Source organism: Canis lupus, chromosome 35 (assembly GCF_003254725.2).
Source record: "Canis lupus dingo isolate Sandy chromosome 35, ASM325472v2, whole genome shotgun sequence".
NCBI classification, from domain to species: Eukaryota; Metazoa; Chordata; class Mammalia; order Carnivora; family Canidae; genus Canis; species Canis lupus.
The window spans coordinates 4,931,491-4,958,949 of NC_064277.1; the positions used below are offsets into that span (position 1 = coordinate 4,931,491).

At 42.0% G+C, this 27,459-nt stretch overlaps 1 protein-coding gene and 1 long non-coding RNA gene across 7 annotated transcripts in view; one reads left to right on the plus strand and one right to left on the minus strand.

Moving 5' to 3' along the window:
- Positions 1 to 1,514, minus strand: part of LOC112658990 (uncharacterized) — a 54,485-nt gene extending 52,971 nt beyond the window's left edge. For both annotated transcript variants that reach the window (XR_007408503.1, XR_007408502.1), the window contains exons 1-2: positions 629 to 1,514; positions 247 to 308 (exon numbers count right to left, since the gene is read on the minus strand). This is a non-coding gene — a long non-coding RNA (uncharacterized LOC112658990). The remainder of the gene's footprint in view (positions 1 to 246; positions 309 to 628) is intronic.
- Positions 1,515 to 1,585: 71 nt separating this feature from the next.
- CDYL (chromodomain Y like) overlaps positions 1,586 to 27,459 on the plus strand; it is a 229,924-nt gene continuing 204,050 nt past the window's right edge. For all 5 annotated transcript variants that reach the window (XM_025445348.2, XM_049106065.1, XM_025445386.2 and 2 more), the window contains exons 1-3: positions 1,586 to 1,742; positions 10,824 to 10,967; positions 22,428 to 22,517. In XM_025445348.2, the coding sequence (XP_025301133.1) occupies positions 10,965 to 10,967; positions 22,428 to 22,517 (93 nt within the window). In that variant the 5' untranslated portion in view covers positions 1,586 to 1,742; positions 10,824 to 10,964. The remainder of the gene's footprint in view (positions 1,743 to 10,823; positions 10,968 to 22,427; positions 22,518 to 27,459) is intronic.

A 27,459-nucleotide genomic window follows, 5' to 3' on the forward strand; every position in this document is an offset into this window, starting at 1 on the left:
GAGAGAGAGAAACCAAGAAACAGACTTTTAGCTATAGAAGGCAAACTGATGGGGGAGGTGGGAGGATGGGTGAGAGAGGGGATGGGGATTAAAGAGGACACGTAGGATGAGCACTGAGTAATATATAGAGCTGTTGTGTCATTAGAGTGTACACCCGGAATTAATATAACACCATATGTTAATTATACTTCAGTTTTTAAAAGAAAGAAAAAAGAAAAAGAAAATTGTATTTACTAGTTTACTAACTAACTAGTGGTGTCCACGACTTCTTCAGGCCACAGCCAGGTGGTGATGAAGTGGTCATCGGTCTACAGCAAAGCGCAAAAGAGACAACAATATTGTATCAAGTAAAAGACTTTCTTTAAAAATGGTATTCTTTCTTGCTTTTTTTTGTTTCAAGATGCCCTTTCTTTTCTTTTATGATGTAATAGTTATAATAAATGGTAGGGTTGTTGTTGTTTTTTTATTTCATCGCTCAGGAAAATGTAAATATGGCAGGACTCCTACAATCTCCCCTCCATTTTTATCAGGTTGTAAGTTAATTTTTATATGGATAATAATTCGCATTGTTAAACAATTAAAAAATCAAGAAGGGAAAAGCAAATGGTCTCCCTGGCACCCCACCTACCTGTTACCGATTTCTTAGTATTTTTGTGGCTCCTTTATGCAGAGAGATAAATATTTTTTACCCCTCTCTCAACCTCTTTAGGCAAAAGATAATATTTTATGAGTCTTGCATTGCTCTTTTCACATGAACATATTATCCTGGATTTTATTTTTTTTTATATTGGCACATAGAAGCATTTTTTTCCTAAGAAGTATGTTCTTTCTTAGCAGGACCATAGAATTCAAAGTCGGAATAAAGTATTATTTGTGTGATCAGTCTTCTAAAAAAAATTAAAATCTCACCTGCCTTCACAGCCCTACCTATATCTCCCCTGTAAAGATGACTCTCAAACTCACCTCAGTCTAGCCCTAGCCTCGTTCTTGAGTCGTGGACCCAAATTTTCAACTACCTGCTGGAAATCTGCCCCTAGATGGCTCACAGGTGTTTTAAATTCCATCTGCTCAAAATTGAAAGATGATCCCCTGCAAACCTGTTCTTCTTCTGCTCTTCTAACTCTTCTGTTTCTTCATGAGAAAAAATATATTGCGAATTATCATATCCACATAGAGCACTATCATAGTATTATCACTGAATATCCCCACAGACTCAGCTTAGAATCTCCATCCTACTTCACTGCTCCTAGTACTCGATTTATTGGTTCTTAACTCAGGGGGCTATTTATAAACACAAATTCCAGGGCCCCACCCCCACATTTGGAAACCACTGATCTCAATATAACATTTTCTAAATCAAATCAGACCCGAGGAGTGCTGGTAGCACATTGGACAGTCCCTATAAAATTGCTTCTATGGGGCTGTGTTTGTTGTGATGGTCTTAACTTCTTGAAGGACGCTGTAACAAGCAGTATGTCAAAACTCCTCTTGCACTCACTACAGAGGTGTGGTAAAGATGCTCATGTTACATCACAGAGGGGGCCTTTTATGAGGCAGAGCCCCTGCCTGATGAGGAAACAAGCAGAGAGGCCGACTAGAGGCTCAGTGGAGGGAAACATATGTTGGATTCAGTGACCCAGTTGTTCCTTGAGGTGAACACCTATTTCTACCTAAGAGCATTCCTGGAAGGCTATGGACTTCAAACAACATTCTGAGCAGACTCATCTCAGGGGACAAAGCAGGTAGGGAAGGAAAGGAGGCAATGGGAGGAGGGAGAGGAAATCAATCCCCATCCCTACTTCAACCAAAAGCTCCACTCACATGCTGTACATATGGAGCTGCCATGTTTTTGAACAAAGGATTCCATTTGAACAAAGGGTTCAGTAACTTTAAAAGAGTTGTAAAACTACTACTGTAGGGAAGCAGAGAGTGGCAAAGCGGATCGGAGACAGACTGCAGAAAGCCGTGAATTCTAAACCAAGGCATTGAGATTTTCACTTCAGGCCAATGAGGAATCCCTGCAGAGTTCTGTGGCAGGAAGGGAATGGTGAAAGCAATGTTTAAAAGAGACTCACTGGGTTACAGTGTTCAGGATGGAGACCAGAACTGGGAGATAAAATGTAGGCACCAAATGCCAGGTATTTTATAAGGGCCCAAACTGGAATTCTAAAAAAGAGAGAGAGAAATGAAAGAAACATTTCAAAAGGAGAAAATTCTGGACTTTATGACAATTCGTCATAGGTTTGGAGATAAAGGTAGAAGTCCATAATTATGTCCAGATTTTAGATCAAAAGACTGGAAAAATGATTATGGGTGGTTAACAATAAGCCATGTCTTAGGTCCCTTGGGCCACTATAACAGAATACCATAGGCTGGGCAGCTTACACAACAGACGTCTATGTCTCACAATCCTGGAGGCTGGCAAGTCTAAGATCAGGGTCCTGGCAGATTCGGTGTCTGGAAAGAGCTCACTTCCCAGATCACAGCTTCTGCTCACTGTGTCCTCCCATGGTGGAAGGTGCAAGGAAGCTCCCTGGAGGCTCTTCTATAAAGGCACTAATCCCTTTCATGAGGCTCCACCATTATGACCTAATCACCTCCCAAAAGTCTCACCTCCTAACACCATTTAGGGGTTAGGTTTCAAAATATGAATTTTGGAGAAACAAATATTCCATCCACAGCAAGCCAGATAGAGATTTGCAGAGAAAAGATGAGGCGGCCTGTTTTAGGTCTATAGAGTTGAACGGCAACAGGACACAAGGGTCACCACTTAGTTAATCTTCCCTTCCATTGATTCATATCATCATTTCTAGTTCATCGCCAAGGACTATCAAATCTGCTTCCTAAATCTTTGGTTTACTTCTATCTCTAGTACATCACATAGCCCAAGCTATCGTCATAGCTCACCTGAACTACTCCCAAAAGTACTCAGGCCTTTCTCTAATCTTGTCTTTACACAGCAGCCACACAATCTTTTCAACATGAAAATCTGATTTATTTTACCTCCCTGCTTTAAAAAGTTTTCAGTGCCATCTTATTGATCTTAGGGCAAAGACAAAATTATGCCAGCTAGATGCTTTATTCCATTCCTTAACTACCTCTCCAATCTCCTTCTACACAGTGGCTCGTTATGTTTTGAGTATTTCCATGCTCATAAGGCTGAACACTCCAGCTGCCTTGCAATCCCCAACCCCTAACCCTGCCAGGGTTAGCTTCCATTCTTCCTCCCAATATGACATCAATAATCTTTTCCTTAGGACCCTCTCTGACCACCTTGCCTAATTTAGTTCCCCCTATCATGGGACCATGTACCTGAAGTCAAGACAAAACAGGGATATGTGGGCCTATTGAGAACAAAACAAGATACAAGGGATATTTCGTTCCTTCTTTCAAGGTCTGGTGACAGTTACCTTCTTGTGATAACATGATAGGTAGCCGGCATAAGTCCTCTGGTGACATGTATTTGCCTCAAGAAACTGTCCAGGAAACATGAGCAGGGACTGTGTAGCCCATTCTGGTGACCATTGTTACAGCTACCTAATCATGCTAGATGAATGATATCATGGTTTCATGTTTATTCTACTTGCCTGGCAGTTCCTAGTGTTATAAAAGAAGAAGGAGGAGGAGGAGGAGGAGGAGGAGGAGGAGGAGGAGGAGGAGGAGGAGGAGGAGGAGAATAATCAGCACCTGATCTAGGAATTTGTATCAAGAATGGGATCTAGACTAGGAAGTGGTTATGGGTCCCAGGCTCAAAGATCCTAAAAGAAAGATGAAAGCCACTATTTATCCTACCAGCCTCTGCCCCAGTGAAATATCTGTGGCTGAGAGCTCTGTACCCCAGTCAACTGGAAACCCCTACCTTTCCTAAACCTCTGCTACCAGTATCACCACCTGAGTCAGCTAGAGGATGAGGCAGAAGAAAGAGGCCACAGAAAGCCTTCCAAGAATTGTTCCTTAAATGATGAGTCAGGGAAGTGAAGATGCATTTATCTCTGTATGAAATACAGGGGCTCACTCAAAGTAGGCCTGAACCAATGTTTGCTTGTTGATAAATAAATAAATATTAACTAAAACCAAGCTCATCACTGTCCCCTCCAGATCTAATCTTCCATCTGCTCTCCACACTCTCCCTTTCCACATTTTCCCAGGCTTCCAGGCCCAGTGAGTGCCACTATAGACTCACCCTATAGCCCTAATGTAGAGCTCTAATCATGCCATTTCCCCCATCAAAAGCCTGCCATGGCCCCTGCTGCCTATACCAATGATTTGAAACTTTAACTGTACATCAGAACCAACTAAGGTATTTTTCAAATATGCAGGGATTATGGTCTCACCCCTGAAGATTCTGATGAGTAAAATAGAGTGAACTAATACCTCTTACATCCTTATTATATGTCAAGCACTGTACATACACTATTTTATCCTTTTCACATTTCCCTGGAGATATAGTCCTGTCATGATTGAAGATGAGAAAATGAGACCCTGAGACTCAAGTAGTTTGTCTAAAGTCACATACTTGTCAATATAATTCAATGCCAAGTCTATTGGATTTTTTATTGCACCATATGAGCTCTGCCCATTTGAATTCCTTACCTGGTCACTTGAGACCTTAAAAAAACCTGACTTCTAAAATGTGTGAATTTTATTGTATACAAATGATACCTTAATTGAAAAGTTTTTTGTTTTTTTTTTTTTGGTTTGTTTGTTTTGTTTTGAAAAGTTAATATTATGCTCGCAACATTTGTTATTTTGCTTTTTTGACAGTAGTCATCCTAATGGGTGTAAAGTGATAACTCACTTGTTTCCAAACTTTCTTATTCATTAGTGTATTTATTGAAAGCTATAAGTTTGCCTCTAAGTACTACTTTAGCTGTGTTACACAAATTCTATCATTAGTGTTTTATTTAGTTCTAAATATTTACTTTTTTAAACCAAATGTCACTTGATAATATGTCACCTAGTTTCTAAATATGTAGGATTTTATTTTAGCTATCTTTTAAAAAATAAGAATCCCATAATCTCATTGTCCAAATGGGATTGATTCTTTGGAACTTATGGCCTGATACATGTCTCCTGTTGTAAATGTGCCATGTATATTTAAAAAGAATATGTTTTCTTTTTTTTATGTATGTGTACTATTTAATTGTATTTTCAGTTCATTCATATCATAGTGTTCTTTTTTGTTTCATAGTGTTCTTATTTCTATTTGACTCATGGTTCTTAGAGATGCATATTATAACATTTCCAACTACAGTTGTTAATTCATGTATATTTTTCTGTTTATTTATTTGATAAAGTTCATAAGATTGTACTATTAGGTGCATGTATGTCACACTGTTTATATCTACCATTCTTTAATTAAACATTTAAAGCTATAAAATAATATACAAGCAAAAAGCTTATACACTTTTGTGTACATTTAAAGAAATACTTATAAAATGAATACTCATTTAACCATGACTAAGTTCGAGAAATAAAACATTGTCAAAAAAATAAAAATAAAAAAATAAAATAAATAAACATTGCCAACATTTAAAAATCAAGAGGGAACACACAAAAAAATCTAGCCTTTTCTGGCAGTAATCTATCTTTCTCACCAAGCCTTCCACATACCACCTGCTTTTTTAGGGATCAGGCTGTTCATCATGCATTAATTCTGTCCTTCATTACACCCAGCTGCCTCCACACTTTTCCCTTCACTCTAACTCACCCTGGGGGGGCCCTTCCCCCAAGCTCACCTGCTGATGCTTCTAGCTGTCACTAAACGGGACCTCTGTGGAGAACTTTCTTCACCTTGTCTCTTAGAGGAACCTTCCACCGCTCTCCTTTCTGTGTATCTCTACACCAGTTTCCATATTCTCCTCGTGTTATAGTTATTTTCTTTGTCATCTACTAGACATTGGCTCCTTAAAGACAGGACCAGGGTCTTGCCATCTGAATTTCTTATAGCTTCTGATCTAGAGGCATATGGTAAGTACTCAACAAATATTTCAAAGAAATAAATGGAATCTCTCTTTCATTCCCTATGTCTCATTAGCAAGGCACCTGGCACTTTTACCCTTATAATGTCTCTTTATCTTAATTCTCCATTTCAATTGCAACTGTTTTATTTCAGGGCCTTATCCTCCTCACATCCAAATAGCTGCAGAAAGAGAGAGAAAAGAGGGAGGGTGGGAGGGAGGGAGAAAAACGAAAAGAAGGGACTATGCTCAGACTTTCTCCCCAGACCAAATGAATCAGAATATCTAGAGAAGGGGCCAAGGTATCCATAATTTCTCAGTGCGCCACCAGGGTTAAGAACCACTGCCTGTTTGGTCCCTCTTAATTTAATCAAGTTTACTCCTAAATCTTGATACCAGAAACAAATCTTTTAAAAACACAACTCTCATGCACTACTTACTCCCAAATCTCCCCAGCCAAAGAGTTCTAGATGACTTATGTAATAGATACACAAACAGGAAGGAAGGAAGAAAGGAAAAAAAATCCAATGGCTTTCAAGGCTTACATAATGGGCCCCATCTACAAACTTTATTCAGCCACTTCCTCCATCAGGCAACTCTCCCAATTCCACAGATGCACCCTGTTCCGGTCTTTGTTCTTTGCTCTTCTCACCTGGAAATTTCCTTTTTCCTCTTCCCTCCTAACATTCTAACCACCCTTCATGGCCCTTCCTGTATTTTATCTCCTCCAAGAAGCTTTCCCAGTCCTCTGCTCTTGCCCCATTCTAAATTCCTGTAGTGGAAAAAAAGCCTTGGGATTCAGCACAAAATCCCACACAACAAATTTATCACCACCACTAGTCCATGTCCTGGTCTCCCGACAAGATCACCAACTCCCCAGGGCCAAGAACCACAGCTGAAGATTCTCTCCCCTCCTCCCTCCACCTAGCCCCTCACCAGTGTGGAGAAGAGATAGTGTGCTAACTGAATGCTTTCTCCAGAAGGGCTGCTTTAATCCAACCCTGTTACAGATAAGGATATGACGAAAGTGATTTATTGGAGGTCCCACACCTAGTGAATGGGAGAGTCAAGATAAAAATTACTTAAGTCTACTGAGACCTGTAGCTCTTGTTGTCTGGTTGCTTAATCATGACTTTCCTTCTTCCGTCTTCATGGGTTCCCTCCTTGCTGGGTCCTTGCCACACTGGAATCTCCTCAGATTTCTCCTTGAGGAGAGCAGAAAGCCCTCTTGTCACTTCTCCGACTTTGCCTTATGAGCTGTCTTTCCCAGGGGTGGGTCATTCACTGGGCGGATTTGGTAACAGAGCCCAGAGACCAGCCCAGAACCACAGTGCTCAGGGTAATTGAAGCTATTTTCTGAAAATCTTCCTTGATGATCATTTTTTTGTGTGTATGTGGGTTTGTCTTCTGGGTGGACGGAGAAAGTACATATCTGAGCTGGCCCAGTGAGAGGCTTCACCAGAGGCTACAGGAGGACAGGGCATCACTGCAGTAGAAAATTTCAAAACAACATTTTAGTAGAAATAGACCCTGCTGCCATCAAGCTGAAGGATTTCAGGCCGGGAGCATGTGGCAGCAAGAGAACCAGAATTCTGCACTTGAGCAATAATAGCTCTGTTATCCCAAGTCATTGGCAGACATTGAAGTAATTTTCATTCCTGGGGGGGTGGCAGAGATGCCAGAAATTCCTCTGAATTTCTTCCTGGTCAAAGCTGTTGGCAGGGTCTCGGATGAAGGTAGAAATAGTGTAATAAGGGGAGTGAAGAAGACAGGAAGGGTTGGGTCTATACAAGTGGCTGCTCTCCCCATTCTCAGCAGTTGATGGTTTTGATTAGAGACGCAGGACACCTGTTGGGGAGTAAAGCCACCTTCCCAGGCACAGCTGAAGGGGCACTCAGGAACAGGGCAGCTGCTTGAAGGTGGGCTCTCTTGTGCCCTGTGTTCTATCACACTGGGATCTTCCAAGCTAGGGCAGAAAGACACTTGATTTATTGAAATCCTGGGACAACTCTGCTAGTCTCAGAGAGAAAAAGAGAAGATTTAGAATGATAGGGCCAGAGGATTATAGAAATGGAAATGACTCCTGTTTATGAGAACTTGGATGAGAGAACAGTCAACAAACAAAGCATTTACAAAGCATTAAACAGAGCATTTAAGTGAGTATTTACTACAGCTATGCAAGCCCTGAGGACTAGGCGTGAGGGGTTCTTTCTAGTCTTAGCTCCACCACTCAGGAAGTATGCGACTGTGGGCAACTCTGTTAGCATGGAAGTGCTTCATCACTCCTGCATTTATCATGTGCAGACGTAGAGCAAAATGGCCCTGGAGACAGGACTGATGACTCTAACTTCAAACCCTCATTCTATAGTCAAGAGGTGAGGGCTCAGATCACACAGCCAGTTAGGGACAGAGCAGGGCTAGAACTGCCTCCTTGAATCTTTCTCTGCCTACTAGACACCTCCATTCCTTACATACATGATCCCCAGCTGTGCTTTTAATAAGAGCAGTGAGAGTAGGAGCCTTGAACAATAAGGCTGGAGGAAAGCCAGCCCCCGAAGAAGGTGGCCTGCAAGCATCACTTCCAGATGCCAAGGAAGGACCCCTCTGCCCCCTTCAGGGGGCTCCCCCACAGAATTGAGGAAGAGCCAGATTCTACCAAGTGGGTGATTAAAGACAATTTGGTCATCTGTATTACTTGGGCTTCTAGCCATTGAGTATTTGCATATTATCTTTTTTAAAAAAGATGTTATTTATTTATCTGAGGGAGAGAGAGAGAGAGATAGCAAGCACATGAGCAGAGGGGAGGGGTAGAGGGAAAGAAAGAGAAAAGCAGACTCCGTGCTGAGCAGAGAGCCCGCTGCGGGGCTCCATCCCAGGACCCTGAGATCATGACCTAAGCTGAAGGCAGACACTTAGCCAACTGAGCCACTCAGGTGCCCTGATATTTGCATATTATTTAATTAAAAAATAATTGAGTACAGATTCTTACAAGTTCTTCCATTAGATTAATTTCTTTTGGCTTAAGTGGTATTTGATTAGTAAAACACAAATATCCCAGTGGTGGACAATGCATACATAACTCCTTATGGATAACAACAAGAGCTCACATTTATTGAGAGCATACCACGGGCCACGCAGTCGTGTATACTATTGCATTTTTACACTTTGGACAATCGATGTGCAGCTGTCAGTAGCATCTTACAGGCGTGGACTCTGAAAGCTGCAGTAAGGTTAGGTCTTTTGTCTGGTCACACGGGCAAGGTATGGAGCCAATATGCACACTCAGGTCAGGTCGACTACACGGTCCATATCCCTAACTCCTACCCACATTGCCTCTCCATAGGTATTTACACTTGGCATCCGTACATCTCTAATGCCTTTTCTAAAAATCAGATTTCAAACGGTGGAAGGGGATAAAAGTAAGAACATCACAGTGCCTGGGTTCAAGTCCCAACTTCACCACTAACAGCATGACTTCAAGGAAGTTCACTTTTTTTTTTTTTTGAAGTTGACTTTTATAAGCTACAATTCCTCATCTGTCAAATAAGAATTAAAGAATCTTGCTCACAGAGCCGTTATGAAGATTAAATTAGAGAATACATCTGCAATGCTCAATGCCATGCCTGGTATATACTAAGATCTCAATAAATATATTATCATTATGGTTCAAGAGGTCAAAGGCCCCTTTATAGCTTTGCTGCTGGTCAACCCGGGCGGTGAGGGGGTGGGGGTCATGCTCCCTAGCCATTAGCTTCTGCAGCTGAAAGCTAAACATTCCCTGACTTAAAGCATAAAGGCAGCTTCCAAGAAAAGCACAATTTGATCTCAAATTAAACTATGATGTAAAAGAGAGCTGCCATTCATATGGAGCCCAGTCAGGACAGCTGGACAAGCTGGGGATGCTATCAGCCCAAGAGGGTCATGTCACACATTCCCCAGCCAGGAGTGTGGGGCGGCGCTGGCCATCCCTGAATGCCTTAAGCCTTCTTACTGGTTTAGGGAAACCTCATTTCTCCCAATTCCCTGTGTCGGCAGCAGTGACGATGTACCAACCTAGTTAGGGTTCTGCTCAGCTCTATACAACATGAATTAAAAGACTTTTCAAGATGAGTGTCTTAAAAGCCAAGGGGAATGGCCTCAGGTTTTTCTATTTATCCAAAACCAATTCCAAAGGTATGGGCTTTCCAACTCCAGCTCTGACTACATGTTTCCATACATCCTCTTACACAAGCCTGTCAATCCACCCCCTGCTCTGAAAACACAACCTTCCTGCCAGGGCCTCTGTGCCTTTGCTCCTGCTCTCCCTGCCTCCAAATGAATCACTTTCCACCCTCCATGTGAACCCCACATTACTTCGTTTTCACATCTTTTGTATGAGATGTTCAGCTGCGTCTTTGTCATCCTACTACACTGGAGGACAAGGGCCACCTCCTTGTCATCGTTACGTCCACTAGTCTCTTAGTGGTAAAAAGAAGCACCAAGTTGGTCCTCAAGGTAGGAGGCCAACAAATGTTCGTAACCGCAAATAGTAGCCTTCTGACCCTCACAATGAACATCAGGCCCCTTGGCTCACAAACTCTTCACTATATTGCAATTATACATGGCAGGTAAGCAAGATGTTAACATCCGCTGTGGTGCAGAGCAGGACTGACGATTTTGAAAACTGTTTTTTATCCTTTATCATTTTAAATGCATTGCTACTTGGAAGCGGTGCTGGATGGTATTTATTGCTTCCACCGCACAAGCACAAAATGCTGGCTCACTCTCAAATTCAACGTGGACCTTGGGAAAGTAGTTAAATGCTGTGAGACTTCGTTTTCCAATGACGTTAGTAAATTCCTCTTGGGGGGATTGTAATTGCAGGTGGTGATCAGAGAACGCAGAGACCCCAGAAGAATTTTATGGCATTCCAGGCAGGACACAGACCGGCCTGGGGGAAAGCAGGAATAAGAACTGGCAATCCAGAGAGTAGTACTACGAGGCAGAGATCTCTGAAGTGAAACAATGGTAAGAAAGACCTTCCAGCACCCAGACTGGTTCTGACGCAGTAGGGAAGAATTCTTAGAGGGACCCCTTTTATTGAAAAGTACTCATTTTACTGGTACCTATGCAGACATGGTTCAACAGAAGCATTCTGGTTATTCCATAGCCGTCATTCTGGAACTGTTCTGATGACTCCTCCTCTCCTGCATTCTCCTTGTATTCTCCAAATCTTCTCCCATCTGGCTTCTCTAAATTAATTTTTTTTTTGAGCTACAGCTTCCACTTTATTGCAATGGTTACTTTCATGTCTCTTATTGCTTTCTTTAATAACTTTTAATGACCCAAGAAATAGTTGGCTGGGTACCATTTTCCACTTCCTCAAATGATAGCACATCCTACACCCTGTGTTTACAAGTATCAGAGAAGGGCAGCACTAATTCTCTCTGCCTTATCTCTACTAAGGCATGCCTGGATTTTCAACAGGGCAAAAGAGAGTGAGAAAGTGGTTTTCTACATTGCTAAGAAATAACAAGCAAGCCCAGATGTCATGAGAGCTAGCAACCTGCAGAAGTCATCTGTCCATTCTCTCAGTGATTTCCTGTATGTGGTTTTGGTGCCTCCCATCAGAAGAGCACAGAATTTGGTGCTTTGGGGGGAAATAGCCAAGAGTAAGGCAAAAACACTGCCTTAAGGAGCTTTCATTCTGCAAGAAGAATAAGACAGATGTCCAAATCAATATGATACAGGTCGCAGGACACAAGTGTCCCAGGAGACAGGTGTCCCAGTAGAGGTTACAAAGAACTATGGAAGGTCAAACGGGGGACAGATTGCATCCCATCAGAGACCTGGTGGAGATCCCAGTCAGTTTTAGGAATGTTAAGTTTGAAATCGGTGGGAAATTCAGAGGCAAGTAATAGCGGGTGGCAGGAACATGGGTCAGAAATTAGGAAGAAAAAAAAAAAAAAGAAAAGAAATTAGGAAGAGAAGGGCAGATGAGAAGTAGAGTCCAAACTTATGTTTGAAAGTGTTTTTTCTCAGTTCCCTGACTCAGGTTGGACTACTGAGGTGCTTTTACTGCTACAGCTTCCAGACCCCATGTATAGATGGGGCTTTTCATTTCCTAGCAAAGAGACTTCCTGCTGCAGCTGACGCACCCAGGACCTAGAGTCAAAAGGACTTCTGCTTAGGCAAAGTTGTACTTCAGTTTTTAAAACTGAAAGTTTTTTGTTTTTGTTGTTTTTCAGATTTTTACGGTAATACCTGCACAAAGTTTCAAACAAGTTAAAAAAAAAAAGTCATTCATATTCCTATTACCCAGAAATAATATATAGTAACAAGCTTTGCAACATAAATAATGCAAGTTAATATCTACATATTAATTCCATTTTTTACTTTAATATTTTTTAAAAACAACAATTGGGTTATGTTAGACATAACCTTTGGAATTATTTTCTCTTTAACTCTGTGAATAATATGCCATGGCCTTCCTTGACATACACATCTACATCATCATTTTGGGTTCAGGGCAGAGAATTCCAACCCCTATTGATAGGTATTTAGGTTACTTTCACTTTTAAACTGCTCTTAAATGATACTGTGATAAACATCGTTGTGTGTACACTTCTGCACAAGTATTTTGGCTTTTTTTCCTTAATATAAATTTTTTAAAGTGGAATTCCAGGGCCAAAAGATATGTTTCACTGGATTAATACACATTGTCCTTGGACAAAATTTAACATCAAATAGTTTAAACTTTGCCTCATCTTCCTCTCCTTGAAGAACTCCTCACACATCAGGTGGTACTCCCTCCTCAACCGTACACCAATCTTGATCTCCATTCTTACAAGACCTGGGCTATTACCTAACTGCTTTAATCAATAAGATATTTGCTTTTTATGGCTATTAATGACCCATTTTCCTGAACATAAAAATGGTGTTTGGAGCCAAAGGAATAAAGCTATAATGAAGAAAACAAGGACCAGAGAACTCTTATGGTCTGAACCCCTGACTGATAAACCTCAAAGCACACCATTATTAGCCAGGATGAGGCATTTTAAGATCAGATAATTGGTCCATTTGCAATGTGAGATTTTCTTGATCTTTCATCAGCACAATTTCTGCACTGACATGATCACCAACATTTCCATTTTTAAGATCTTTTGTCATTTCTCCAACATACCTTCTATTGCCTTTATGGAGAAAGAAAATTGCCACCAAAGAAAATTTGGTTTTGGATCCCACCTTCCCCTCTCTGTTCAATAGAGGCACAGGTCCCTTGGCCTTTGTGTTCATTTCTGCAGCCCATCTCAATGGTAATAACAACTCAGGATTATGACCAATAATTACTAAGTCCAGTAACAAATTCCACTGCATTATCAGCCACAAGCATCACATCCTAATCTTGCAAAGCACATCTGTGGGCAAGCCAGGGAGGCCATGGAAAATTTACTGTGGGACTCTAGGATCTCATTTCATGTTCTCACATTTCTCTGAAAAAAAAAAAAAAATGTTACTTATAAACACTTAGTTAAACTCTTACAAATTTCACATTACAAAAGAAAAAGGGAATCCAATCTTGAAAATTCAGCCTAAAAATACCTATATATTTTTTTAAATGTAATGTTTTAAAACCTAACCAAAATGAGTGACTACTAATTTTTTTCTCTCCATTAGTTTGATGTTTCAGTTAGTACCTTCCTATTGTGAAATTTGATTTTCTATTATCTTCTTACACATAGTAGGCATTCAATAAATGTTTATACAACAAACTGAAGCTAAGACACTTAGATCAATATCTTTCACACATTCCTTATAGTAGTTTATGGTTGGAAAACCACATTGACAACAGCCATTTCAGTGCAGAGATAATACCAAAGGGAGCTCTCTTGAGATACCGGAGGTAAATTATTAAATTCTCATTTAGCCAGCCAATATTACCAATTTGTTTTAAATAACTTGTCCAACTTTTAGAAGGGAACAATGATTTGGAGAACAAGTAGATCAAGAAAATTGAGAGTAAATGGCAGGGGTAAAGGGATACATATTTGCAATTCTGGCTTCCCGTGGTGAATATTCAAAAGCTCTCCTACCAGAAAATAATATCTTGAATTGAAAAGCATTTAGATTGTGGTGGATTTCTAACCCTATTAAATTTCCTCCTCCCAGGTAGTCTATTTACTAAAGCAGTGTGATGGCTGTTAATATTGTCATTTGATAAACATGTTTCTGTTGGGGAAAAAAATAAAATAAAATAATCCAACTATATTCAACATGTAAATAAAGATTTCTTCTTAAAATGTTAGCTTTGTTTGAGGTAGTTGCTTTTCTTAGGAATTCTCTTCCTTAATTCTCATAGGAATTAAAATTACCAACAAATGAAATTAGTTACACAAAGCAATAAAATACGTTTTTCACAATATGCAAATATCTTCCCATGTTCTCAAGATAACAGCACACTGGAAGGACTGGGATACAGAAAACTGTCACTTAAAATGCCCCAAAGTGTTGTTTTTTTTTTTTTTTTAATCAGAAAACCATATTCAAGCAGCCCCATTTTTCATTGCAATGTACTTGGTCACTCTATTCACTCAAAACTTCTTGGTAAGCATTTATGCATCACTCCCGATGCCTCACTAGCTCCTTGGGTGACTTCCTCTGGAGAGTAAACAGAGTTGAACAGACAAAATAATGCATCCTGTGTTCACATTACACCAATGTGCCTTCAGAGAAGCATTTCAGACACACATTTTCTCATTAGTAGGAAAGACTCTATTGAGCAAAATAACTTTAGCTTAAATATGATCCTAGAAATCTTTTCAAAGATAGGATAATCTTTTTCTAAACCAATGGGAAACCTTAAAAGAGTATAGGCTACAGGTGACCAACTCATCTGGTTTGCCTAAAACTGTCCCAATTTGAAAACAAAAAGTCCCACATCATGGGAGCTCCCCTCAGACCCAAGGAAACCAGCACAACTGGTCACCCTAATATAAACGATCTTTGAGTGCAGATATTAGAACTGTCAGACCACTCTTTTTCATTAAATTTAAAAAGGCTTTATTGAGTGTCCTGCCATGCGTAAAGCTCAACAGGTGTCTGGCAGGGTTCAGGCAAGAACAAGATGGCACAGCCCAACAGGGTAATTTGAGGAGAGTTTCACGAAGATGTCACGTACAGAGGTATGGGCAGAGTTAGGGAACTCAATAAGATGTCAGGCAGGATCCTGGGCTAGCAGCAGCGGGGGAGGGGAGGGAATAATTATCAGAATCCAAGGCAACTGTTCAATGAGGGCAGTCCTCCTGAATGGTGACACAGCTCAGGAGGAAGAGAACCTAGATCTCTCTCTCTCATCCCACTCTCCAGATTTGCATCGATGCCTCTCCTTGTCTGAATCCAACTAGAAGGCAGAGGAAGGAAGTCTGTTGATGGAATTCTCATATGTCAACATCCCAGGCCATGGAGCAGCACAGAGACTGGGTCTGCAGAGGCCCAAAGAGACTTAAGCCTGGTCTCTGCTTTTAGCAATTTATTTTTTTTTAATATTTTATTTATTTATTCATGAGAGACACACAGAGAGGCAGAGACACAGGCAGAGGGAGAAGCAGGCTCCATGCAGAAAGCCCGATGTGTGACTCGATCCCGAGACTCCAGGATCACGCCCTGGGCCAAAGGCAGGTGCTAAACCACTGAGCCACCCAGGGATCCCTAGCTATTTAAAATATGGGAGAAATCTTAAAGCATTGTTTTTTGCTGAATTTTATTATAAATAGGCTTCACACCTAGTGTGGGGCTTGAACTCATGACCCTGAGATTAAGAATCTCATGTTCTACCAACTGAGCCAGCCAGGTACCCCTTAAAGCATTATTTTATCTTATTTTATTTTTAAAGATTTATTTATTTCTTAGAGAGTGTGTGTGAGAGAGAGAGGAAGGAGGGGCAGAGGGAGCAGGAGACAAGCAGACTCTCTGCTAAGTGGGGAGCCCAAGCCCAACACAGGGTTCAATCCCATGACCCTGAGGTCATGACCTGAGCCAGAACCATGAGTCAGATGCTTAACCAACTGAAGTGCCCAGGTGCCCCTTAAAGCATTACTTTAGACACACACATAGTTTCCCTGAGATAACTTGCTAGTGCCAAAAAACTGAGTCTTGCTAACTAGTCTTTGCTGCAGTAAATAGAAATCGAGTTTCTTTATGCCTCTGGGCCTGGTCTGTCTTTAGTCAACTCAAAATGAATGAACCTGAGAGTTAAAGAGGCATTTGTATAAATCTTAAAGTATTTACCTCTGCTACTTTCATGATTAGGCCTGAGTTAGAGTCGTGCATGTACTCACTCCCTTAATAACTCCAACAAAATAATTTGAGGGTATCTCTTGGGTGGCACTGAGTTACACCGTTGGATTTACTCGACAGCACTCTGCCAACATTTTTACTCAGAAGCAACCCACTCATATCGAAAATGAGAGTCTTCATGCTTTCCCAAAGTGTGTCCGTTCCTGTCAAAGCTGAAAATAAATGGGCAGGTCACCCAGTAACGCAAGCACTGTTTGCTCCACGGCCACTTAAGATTTACAGAAGACACGTGACAGGAAATCATTGCCAATGTGATCCCCAAAATCCTTCCCTAGTATTATCACCTCTGCCATCATTAGTCCAATTTCTAGAGGTTAAAGCACCAATGAATGGGGGCACCTGGGTGGCTCAGTTGGTTAAGCATCTGCCTTCAGCTCAGGTCATGATCCCAAGTTCCTGGGATTGAGCCCCCAATTTGAGTCAGTCTGCCTCTCGGGCTCCCTCTGCCCCTCCCTCTGCGTGTGCTCTCTCTCAAATAAATTAGTAAAATCTTTAAAATACCAGTGAATGTATCATAAAGTTAGCTCTCATTCTGAAAGCATTCAAGCCGCTGAAATTCCTCACACAATCACAGCATCATGGCTGCTCATGTCTCTCGAAAAGACCTCAACTTTTCATGTACAAGATGCTTATTATCTTTAAAGTGATTGTGAATGAGTTACTCTGAGATTCCGTTCCTTCCTTCATAAAATGAGGGAACTAATGGGTAACTCATTGACTGTCGTAAGGATTAAGAAGTAACGTAATTTCAGAAACTATCTGACAAGAAGTAGGCCCAAAACTGATGTCCACAGACACTGTGACTTACCCTCCCATATATTACATATACATTTAGATATATAGTTCTAGTAACTTTATATTTGAATAACTTAAGAAATGTATGCCATAGAATCTCTGAACGTATCTGCTCATCTCTGCTCCTGGACACTGAGTAGCCATCGGCAAATATGTGGGATGAGTTGAGACAAGTATGGCATTCCATTGAACAAAGGGTTTTCAGAGAAGTATGAGCTTTCTTTGTTTTAACCCACTTGAGGTCATCCAAATCAGTAAGAAATGAAGTTTAACTCAGCAACATGCATTCAGGTGAGGGGAAAGGGTAGAAATCTTGCATATTTATTGAGAAGAAAATTTAAGGGGTCCTCTCAGACACATTCTTGTCCATATGTGAGGTAGATTGGCAATGCACATCCCTTCAGAGACTCAAGCTCACCTGCTGTGGAGAACATGAATCAATACAGGACAATGAGAAAAATGGTCAAGTCATCCCTCTGGCCAAATAGCTTTTTTTTTGTTTGTTTTTTCCTTTCAAAGCCTGGTGTTTCTTTTCTCCTCCTCTCTCTCCATTCCATCCAATTCCCCCACCCCCACCGAAAGAAATTAAAATTTTCAAGTACCTCCATTTGATATTGTGTTTAGTGTCAGCCCTGAGTAGTCATGGATTCTCCTTCTTGAATTTTCACTGACAAACTGCTTGCAGCTGCCCCTCGGGTGGGACAACCACCACAATAAAATGCAGTGTTTGTTGAGGATTTCAGCTGCCACCTGGGGGCTCAGCACACTCAATGAAGGCTATTTAAGCAGGCTGGTGGTGAAATGGTGACAAATGGTATGTTGACGTTTTTTCTGGTGTTTGTGGTTTAGGACTCGCTGGTTTCAGCCTTGCTTCCGTGTGACCAACCTTTTCCACATTTAAAGTCTGTTACTGCCTCCCCTTCAGGGTTCTGGCAGCAAGCTCCGTGCTGTTGACAGAAGCCATTTGTGGAGTAGAAGGTTCATATTTTAGACTATTGGCAAGGACTGATTTTACAGTTAGTCCATGGATCTGAATTTACATTTATTTTTTTAAGGGTTTTCTTTTTCAACTAGCTAAAAAATGTTTCTTCATTAGGTTGTTATCACTCCACCTCGCGTGCGATGGCCCTTGACTGCTCCTTCTTTTATCTCCAGTCACACCCAGTAAAATTAGGCTTGTACCTATATGATTAGCCAGAGACTGGTCCACATCTGAGTCACATTTGCTCTCTAAACATCCCAGTGGCTTCACTGGTATGATGGACTCTGGCTCAAGCTCAGCACCTAATATGTCACCTTTCCCATCTCAGAGTCCCCTCCCTAGCCGTAGTGGATGGAAGCTCTCAAAGACAATCATCTTTGCATGTCTCAGTCACCGAGGCTTCCTTCAGTTGACTTCCGTCTCCTTACACCACCTTCCTCCTTATCCCTCATAGTTCCAGGAAACCTCCAGTTATTTCTGCTTCAAGGTCCTGATCTGGACTATTGGCTGAACTAAAAAAAATGGCTGCACCCAAAGATCTGAGGAAGGACCGTTTCCACTCTACTCCTGATGCGGACTCTTGCTTATAAAGGCAAAGGAAGTACACTTCAACTAAAGACTTGTTAGGAGTCCCAGCAAGCCCTTGGACAGAAGACTTTGGCCACTGAGATAGCTGTCTGCTTCCAGCTGTAAAAAGATCCAAGAGCTATTCACTTTCAAAGACGTGCCATGGGTTCAGGACCCTTTCTGTGCACTTCACATCTTGTCTGCTCCAAAATAACAAGGTCAGGTGACCATTTGAAGTGGAAAAAAAATGGTTTTCTCCAATCCAAAGAAGGCTTGGGGACAATCTAGAGGTAACTTAAGCTACTTGCAAATCACACTGTTCCATTTATTTAGGACAAACCCGTATGTACACAGGCCTGGACCAGGTCTCAGTTCTGCTTCTCAAGCCCGGTCCCAGCTGTGAACCTTCCCAGAGCTCTTCTTTTCCTCCTAAGTATCCCAATCTCCCTCTAAGTATCAAGTCAATTGAAAAATTAACTTTTTTAACCATCTACTGTGTGCCAGCATGGTAGCCAGCGACATAAAGTCATAAATTACAACACAGAGTGATCACAGTGAAAAAAGTGGGACGAAATTCCTTCTTCTCCAAACACATGAACTCCACCTCTGTAGCATCCTTCTAGATGTAGATTCCATCCGCCCCTGGAATCTCCCCAAACCAGACTCTCCCTCCTGCTGGCACACAGCCTGCCTCAAAGATCTCAAAGAGGCCCTGCTGCCTCGTTTGCTCAGTTTTCCTTCAAGCTTTGTGTGAATCTACTTTCTGTGAAACTCCATTTTGCGTGGGTGCAGTCATGCGTGCTCACACACACGTTCACACACGTTCACACACTCACACACAAATATACACACCAGAATCAACAAGTCATGCTGAGAATACAGAATCCATATCCATATTTCCAGACTGTTCTCAGACCTCCTGTATAGCCATAGTCCAGACACGGGGTTACTCAGTCTGTTCACTGTTTTGGAGGAGGGAATACATGTCACACCAACACGTAGATCCAACCAGCCCTGTTACAGCAACAGGACCCAACCATCTTTTGACTATGAGGGTTAAAACGTGGAGCTGGAAGTACAGGTAACCTGAAACACCCAAAACTCCAAAAGCTTTTCTGGTCTGAAAGCATCAGCCGATTTTCTTCCAGCAAATATAGTTTCCTGATGATGTTTGGATTGAAATGTTATTAGAATAAGTGTCTACAACCACAGGTAGTCTGCAAAATGATCAAGGCAAATTCTGGGTGGCACAGTGAAACCAGCATGAGATACAAAGCATCTGCCGAAGGTAAACCATAGAATTGAGAAAGGAGACTTAATTCTGTGTTTTTCCAAAACTGTGTCCAGATAACGTAACTTACGTGTTCCCAAGTGAGGGAAGGAAATTCTTCGGGACACAAAGCTGAATGGCTTCATCACTGGCACCAATTGTCTTCTTGCCCAGCAAGTCCATTTTAAGTCTTGTTCAGGATTACGCTGGAGTGGACTATGGGGGCCGAAGTAAAGTCAATGAGACATCCATTGTGTTCCCTGCAGGCGCTGTCCTCCAGCAGGCAGTCAAAGCAGCCCACGCCCATTCATAGCGCATCTGTCCTCAGACGGAGGAGAGACGCTGCAAAAAATATTTTTATATATACACTATATAAAAATTTATACGTTAAAAATATAAAATATATAGCATAGCGTATATATATTTCTATTTAAATAAATATTATACATATATGTCATGTAAATATAGGTCTCACAGACTCCCTGACCTTAAGGGGCTTAACACCCAGACAAACGTGCAAATCCAAGCCTGTGTTGAAGGCAAACTGCTGAGAGCGGAGGAACGAGTGCCAGCTGAGCCAGGGACTTGGGCAAGGAAGTAGGAGGTAGCATTTGAATCTGACGCTGGAGAATGAATGGCTGCATGCATGCATGCATCAATGAATGAATGAAATCAGACCTCCGTGAAGACAGAAGGCAAGGGAGGTCAGTCTGGCCCCGGCCCCCTAGGAGCTAGGATGGTGAGATGTGCCCTCCAGGGTGCAAGCGAAGCAGGCAGCGCCTGGAGACCAGGCTGAGGAGGGGTGGGAATGCAGAAGAGCCCCAACGAGGCCACCGCCGGAGGAGAAGCAGGGGATGCCCGCATCCCGGGTGCCGCCGGGCAGATGTCCTGGGAGGCTGGGCCCGGAGCAAGTCCACTTGGATCAGGCCGTCTGGATGCTGAGCATCGCGGGTGACCTTCCGGCTGGAGTGTGACCACTGTGAGTGCGGAGGCCTCCTGTGTTTGCAACCTTGCACAGCTTGTAACACAAGCTGCCACTGTGCTCCTCTCTCTCAAAGCCACTTAACACTTGTGGCTGATTTAAATCTTAGAGTGAGGGGCGCCTGGGGGGCTCAGAGGTTGAGCATCTGCCTCTGGCTCAGGGCCTCATCCCGGGGTGCTGGGATCCAGCCCCCACCGGGCTCCCCGCAGGGAGCCTGCTTCTCTCTCTGCTTGTGGCTCTGCCTCTCTCTCTCTCTCTCTCTCTCAATCTGTGTCGCTCATGAATGAATAAAATCGTTAAAAATAGGGATCCCTGGGTGGCGCAGCGGTTTAGCGCCTGCCTTTGGCCCAGGGCGCGATCCTGGAGACCCGGGATCGAATCCCACGTCAGGCTCCCGGTGCATGGAGCCTGCTTCTCCCTCTGCCTATGTCTCTGCCTCTCTCTCTCTCTGTGTGACTATCATAAATAAATGAAAAAAAAAAATCGTTAAAAATAAATAAATAAATCTTGTAGTTAACAAAAGCCTCTAGGTTTCGCATGAGGTGCTGCTAAATCATGAGTCTCTCATCCTCTCTCCATATTTAGGGGAGGTTAAGATAGAAGTCCTTCCTTGGGGAGTAAGGGGTGCTGATGTGTTAGATTGCCAGGATGCCTTCTAAGGGGGGCCGCCGAGATCTAACTCAAGCTATGAGAACGCAGGGTCTGTGCCAGGCCTCAGTGTAAGACATATGCTTTGTGAGCAAGAAAAGGGCTTTTTGCCCTTTGCTCCCTCCACCTCCCATCCTTCCATCATATTCCTTGGAATATGTAAAAAAATAAAAATAAAAAAAAAATACAGAATATGTTTAAAAATTCAGCATAGCGGTAACGTGTACAGGGGAAAGGGGGAGGTTGCAATATTTATTTGGGGTGTCAAATGCAAAGAGATCATTTTATTTTAGAGCCTCTTGTATGTATGTAGTGCTTCATGACAAAAATCTTAAATATACAGTGGTTTAAAAGGTCTATCTGGGGTTGCTTTAAAACAGGAAGGAAATTCTCAATATTCCCTCAGCATGAGGTTTAAAAAAAAAAGCGGTAATGGAGAAAAATGAAAGAGAAGGCAATAAATAAGCAAAATGAGGGGAAGATAAAAAGATTTAAGGTGGAGAAGGTAAATGAAAGAATGAAAGTGAGAAAAAAGAGAGAAGCAGAGAAGCTGGGCAGCCAGGCGCCCCGTGGGGTGGGAAGGAGGCTTTGTGGGCTGCTGGGCCCAGAGGGGACCAGACAGGAGCAGGTGCAGGCGGCCAGGTAGCCACTGCTGGAGGAGATGGGGGTCGGGAGCGGGGGAGGGTGCCTGGGACTCCAGGTCCCCTTGGCCCCGGCCCCGCCGTCCGAGGTGGTCAGCGTCCTCCTGGCATCTGGACCACGGTCCGCAGTCAGGAGGCACTGAGGCTCGCGTCCTGCCGGGGCCGCCACCAGGCCTCCCCTCAGCTCTGCTGCGGAGGCGGGAGGTGGCCCCCACGTGACCCACCTGCTGTCCTCCTCTCCCCCCAGGGCCTGAGCGGCAGCCTGCCAACCTATAATCAGCAAGAGCCCTGCAAGCCTCAGGAGGAATGGCAACATCTTTCCAGCGAAACCTGCCAGGTGGGTGTGCAGACTACCCAGGGCTTTCTTGGTCACAATGGGACTCCTAACTTCAGGGCAAAAGTCATGCAGCCCCACCTCCACGCCCTCCCCACCCGCCCCCTCAACCCCCAGTGTGGCAAAATTCCACTTGAGTTAAAGAATTACATGTCTTCAAAAAGTGCAACCATAAAAATGTATGTGACTCAGATAAGTAAGGTTAAAAAAAAAAAAAACGAGATAGATAAACAAGTGCATGAGACCGGTGCAATGGACAGTCCAGACTTTATGGTGTAAACCATGAAATGGCTTTTTTTTTTTTTTTCCTCAATCTCTGCCCTCATGGCTTCCTCTCCAGTCTCTTCTTGACTCCTTGGACTCAACACACAGCTCTTTAGTCGTGCAGCTTTAAGAACAGCCTCATTCAGGTCGTTAAGATTCCATTTCATTTATTAAAGGCCAGGCCAAGCCAAAATTAATTTCACATCCAAAGACTTTTCCCCTCCAAACCTCCCGGGCTGGACTTCTGGCCCCAGAGTCCATCTGGGAAGGAGGGGGAGTTCTGCTTTTGCATGGTTCTCCCCTTGTCTCCCTCGCCCCGATGCTTCCCCCTATGGAGTTGGGGGGATGGAGAGTGAGAAGAATAGGGCAAAACGACTTTCACTTGACTCTTGCAACCTCCTCCTATCTTGGTAGTTGTGCTCTTGGGTCTAGAAGGCCCACCTGCGTGAATTCTCCTGGAGGCCCTCGGGAGTCTCACCGTAGCACTGCTGTCTGACCCGGGAGGCATTCAGGGTCATCTCTCCTCACAGTCTCACCCCCAGGCTCCCATCCTGCTATGCCCATCACAGCCTAAGGGTGGGGGATAGGAGTGTCCTCCCCAGCCAGCCACCTTGGGTGAGGCACCAGCAAGATGGTATACCTCAGTTTCTACTAGGACAACTTTGAAGCTTCTCATTGGGCTGTGAGTGACAGTAAGAGAAGCACCCCAAGCCACTCCCTCTCTTTCTAGATCTTGGTTACGCATGGATTCTTTTGGTAGTCTTATGTCAAAAGGTTTACAGACCCCTCTTAGAATAATGTTTTTAAATTTATAAAATAAGGTAGGCCGTAGTACAAAGGAAATGTTTTAGATGCAGCTGGCAAAAGCATTTTTTAAAAGTTGTACTCTAGTATGTGTGCTGCTTTATTAACACATTATGTGACAAGTTCTAGCTGTGATTTTAAGTGGTGATGAACATGAATGATAATTTGAGGTATCTGCAACAACCGTAATATGAAAACACCTATGGTTTCTTCTGGTGACAGTTACATTTGTTGCTAACACTACTGTGGTTTACTGCCTACATTCATAATGGAAGGAAATACTAAATTTCAGCCAGAAGATAGTAAAAATAAGGATGGGCCCTTTTCCCCATGCATCTTCATAAACCCCCTCAATCCTATCCACAAATCCCCAAGGACCCCAGATCAAAAAACTTTGCTCTAGATGAGGTCTCCTGCTCCAGAGAACCCTCCTCCCACAGGCTTCCTGCTTCTGCTTATATAGGTCAGAGAGGATAAAGGGGAGGTGGCTGCAGGGCCAGTTTGGTGGCCTCTTGGTGAGGTTTGCAGCTCCTATAAGACTGGAGAAAATTAAATCCAATAGTCATCAGCTTTGGGACACATAACTGAATCGACATGAAAAAGTCCACTGCATGACCTGATGCTGCTGCTGTTTATGGAATTGGTACCCAAGAAGCTGTTAAGGGTAAATATCTCCAGGGAGTAGAGGGAGAGGTTGGGATGAAGAGAAGGGAATGACTTTTCACATGAAGCTGTTTAGTACTATCTAAAAAAAGTTTAAAATATTTTGTTTATATGATGAAAACTGACTTTAAAGAAAACTTTGAAAGTTTTTCTAAAGGAAACTAGTTGTGATTTTAACTGATCTAAAGCTGGTGAGGACTTTCCAAGCATACGATAATAAGAAAATGATGGGGAAGATGATAGGGTTGATGACACACAAAGATAAGGCAAAGTGTAATGATATCATAAACTAAAAGAAAAAAACTTGATATCTTCAACAAAACTTACAGAAAAGGAGCTAACGGTCTTATCCTATGAAACCATCTTAGGGACCAATGGAAAAAACAGTCACGTGCTATAAACAGCTGTTCCGGACTTTTCAGTACTCTTTCTTCTTTCCGCCCTAATTCCACCATATTCACCTACAGAGAATCCTAAATATATAGATGAAATCTCAGATTCATTGGTGGCTGAGGCCACTTCCACTTCTCTTTTATCCCCACTTCAGTCCAAGATTTGGTTACTGACCACTGGTGCTTCAAACTACATAAGGTTTGGAGGACCTTGGACCAGTGGACCTGAACTTCTCTACGGGAGGGGAAATAAGTTGATCTCCTGACCTCCCATCTAAGACATACCTAGAGATAGGTGATACTCTTCCAATAAAAATGCAAGAAAATTTCTCAAGAAATAAAATGCGATGTTTATTTGCACTGGCCTCCTGGAACATGCATGGGCCACATGCATGATGGAATGGCCTTTGGAGACCAAACTAACGGATTCAAGTCCTGGCGCTGCTGCCTTATACCATCTATGAAACTTGGCCAAGTCGCTTATCTAAATCTTGGTTTTCCCATCTGTGAAATGGTAATCATGGCTACCTCATAGGGTTGTTGTAAGGTTGAGAGATAGTATGTGAGATCCTTAGTTCATGGCGTAGACACAAAAAGATTCCAGAAGGTTCAGAGAGATAAATGTTTAAATAAAACATGAAAACTCTTTGAAATACAGGCTAATATCTTCATGACCTTGGAATGAATTGGAAGGATTTCTTGGAAAGGAATTTTTTTTTTGTAAATTTATTTTTTATTGGTGTTCAATTTGCCAACATATAGAATAACACCCAATGCCCATCCCATCAAGTGCCCCCCTCAGTGCCCGTCACCCCCACCCCCCGCCCACCTCCCCTTTGGAAAGGATTTCTTAAGTAAGGTCTGAAAAAAAGACAAATGATAAAAGAAAAATATGTATGAATTGGACTACACTGAGGTTTAAAACCTCAACGCAAAAAAAGAGATATCTTTTAAAAAGTGAAGACAAACAAAAACCTGGAAGAAGATATTTGTAATTTATAAAATAAGCAAAGCATTATTATGGGACACACTAAAATTCTTCTAAAACATTTTAATGCAAACCCAATAGAAAAAAATGAGCAAAGGACATGAAAAATAACTCACAGAAGAAATCACTCTAGCCAACAAATATAGGGAAATATGTACACTTTCACCAAAAACATGACCATGCAAATAAATCCAGAGTGAGACATTTCACTCCCGTGAGGTTAGAAAAACTTTCAGATTCTGATAAAATCAGGCACTGGAGAGGATCGTGGGGAATCGGGGATTTTCATGCACTGCTAGTGGGAATGTAAATTGATTCAATCACTTTGGAGAACAACTTGGCATTATCCAGTAAAGTTAAAAATAGTCACAGCCTCTGATCCAACAATCCTACTTCTGAAGAAACCCCTGCAGATGTTGCATGTGTGCACAGACATATAAAGATGTTTACTGTAGTCTTGTTTTATAATGGAGATTTACTAGAACCAACTCAAATGTCCATCTGTAGAAGGATGGATGAATAAATTGCAGTACATGCATACAGTGGAATACTATATACAAGTTAAAATAAATCAACCAGATTTATATGTAGAAGAAGGAATCACAAAAAATATAACTACATATGCTCTGATACCATTCATGTAAATATCCTTAAATACCCAAAGCAACACTGAATATTGTTTAGAGCTAGACACATACAAAAATATGAACTTGGGGCACCTGGAGGGCTCAGTGTCCAACTCTTGCTTTCAGCTCAGGACGTGATCTCAGGGTCATGAGATCCAGCCCCACATTGGGGTCCATGCTCAGCACAGAGCCTGCTTGAGATCTTTCTCTTCCTCTCCCTCTCTCCCTCTGCTTGTGCTGTCTCTCTCTCTCTCAAATAAATAAAATCTTTTTAAAAAATATGGGCGGGGTACATACCAAATTTCTAATGGAAAGGAAATTGGGCAGGAAATATAGAAAAATTGTTATTATACTTTATTATACTGCACTTTTTAAATTGACGTATAATTGATATATAACATTACAATAGTTTCAGATGTACAACATAATAATTTGATATTTGGGTATATTGCAAAATGATCACTGTAAGTCTAGTTAATAGCCATCACCACATACAATTAAAAAAGATTTTTTTCTATTAAAATTTTTTTGTTATGTTGAGAACTTTGGAGATCTACTCTCTTGCAACATTCAAATATGCAAAACAGTCTTATTAACTATAGTCACCATGCTATATATCACATCACCATGACCTATTTATTTTATAACTAAAAGTTTGTACCTTTTAGCCCTTTGACTCATTTTGCCCATGCTCCATCCCCCAGCTCTGGCAACCACCAACCTCTTTCCTGTATCTATATGCTCCAGGTTTTGCTCTGTTGTATTTTCCTATATTTTTAAAACATTTTTCCCAAAGAAAATAGCAAATGGGAAGTACTAAGGAGAGTACATGACCTTTATTAGGTATTTGTTAAATTATAGCTATTTTTGAAATTTTCTATCAACTACAGGTAACTAAAGTGTACTTCAGTCCCATGTCCCAGCTACAGGAAGCTGGTAGCCTTTACCCACCCAGTACACCAGCTAATGATAGGCTCCATGTTTTGTAAAACAACATGAAATTAGTGTTAATCCAGTGGTTCTCAACTGGGGGCAATGTTGACTCACAAGAGACACTTGACGATGTCTGGAGATATTTTGGTTGTCACAACTGGAATGCGGAGCATTGCAACTAGAATGTAGAGGATTGAGACAAGGGATGCTGATGAACATCCTACAATGTGTAGGGGAGCCCCCTGCACAGCAAAGAACTATCTGGTATAAAATGT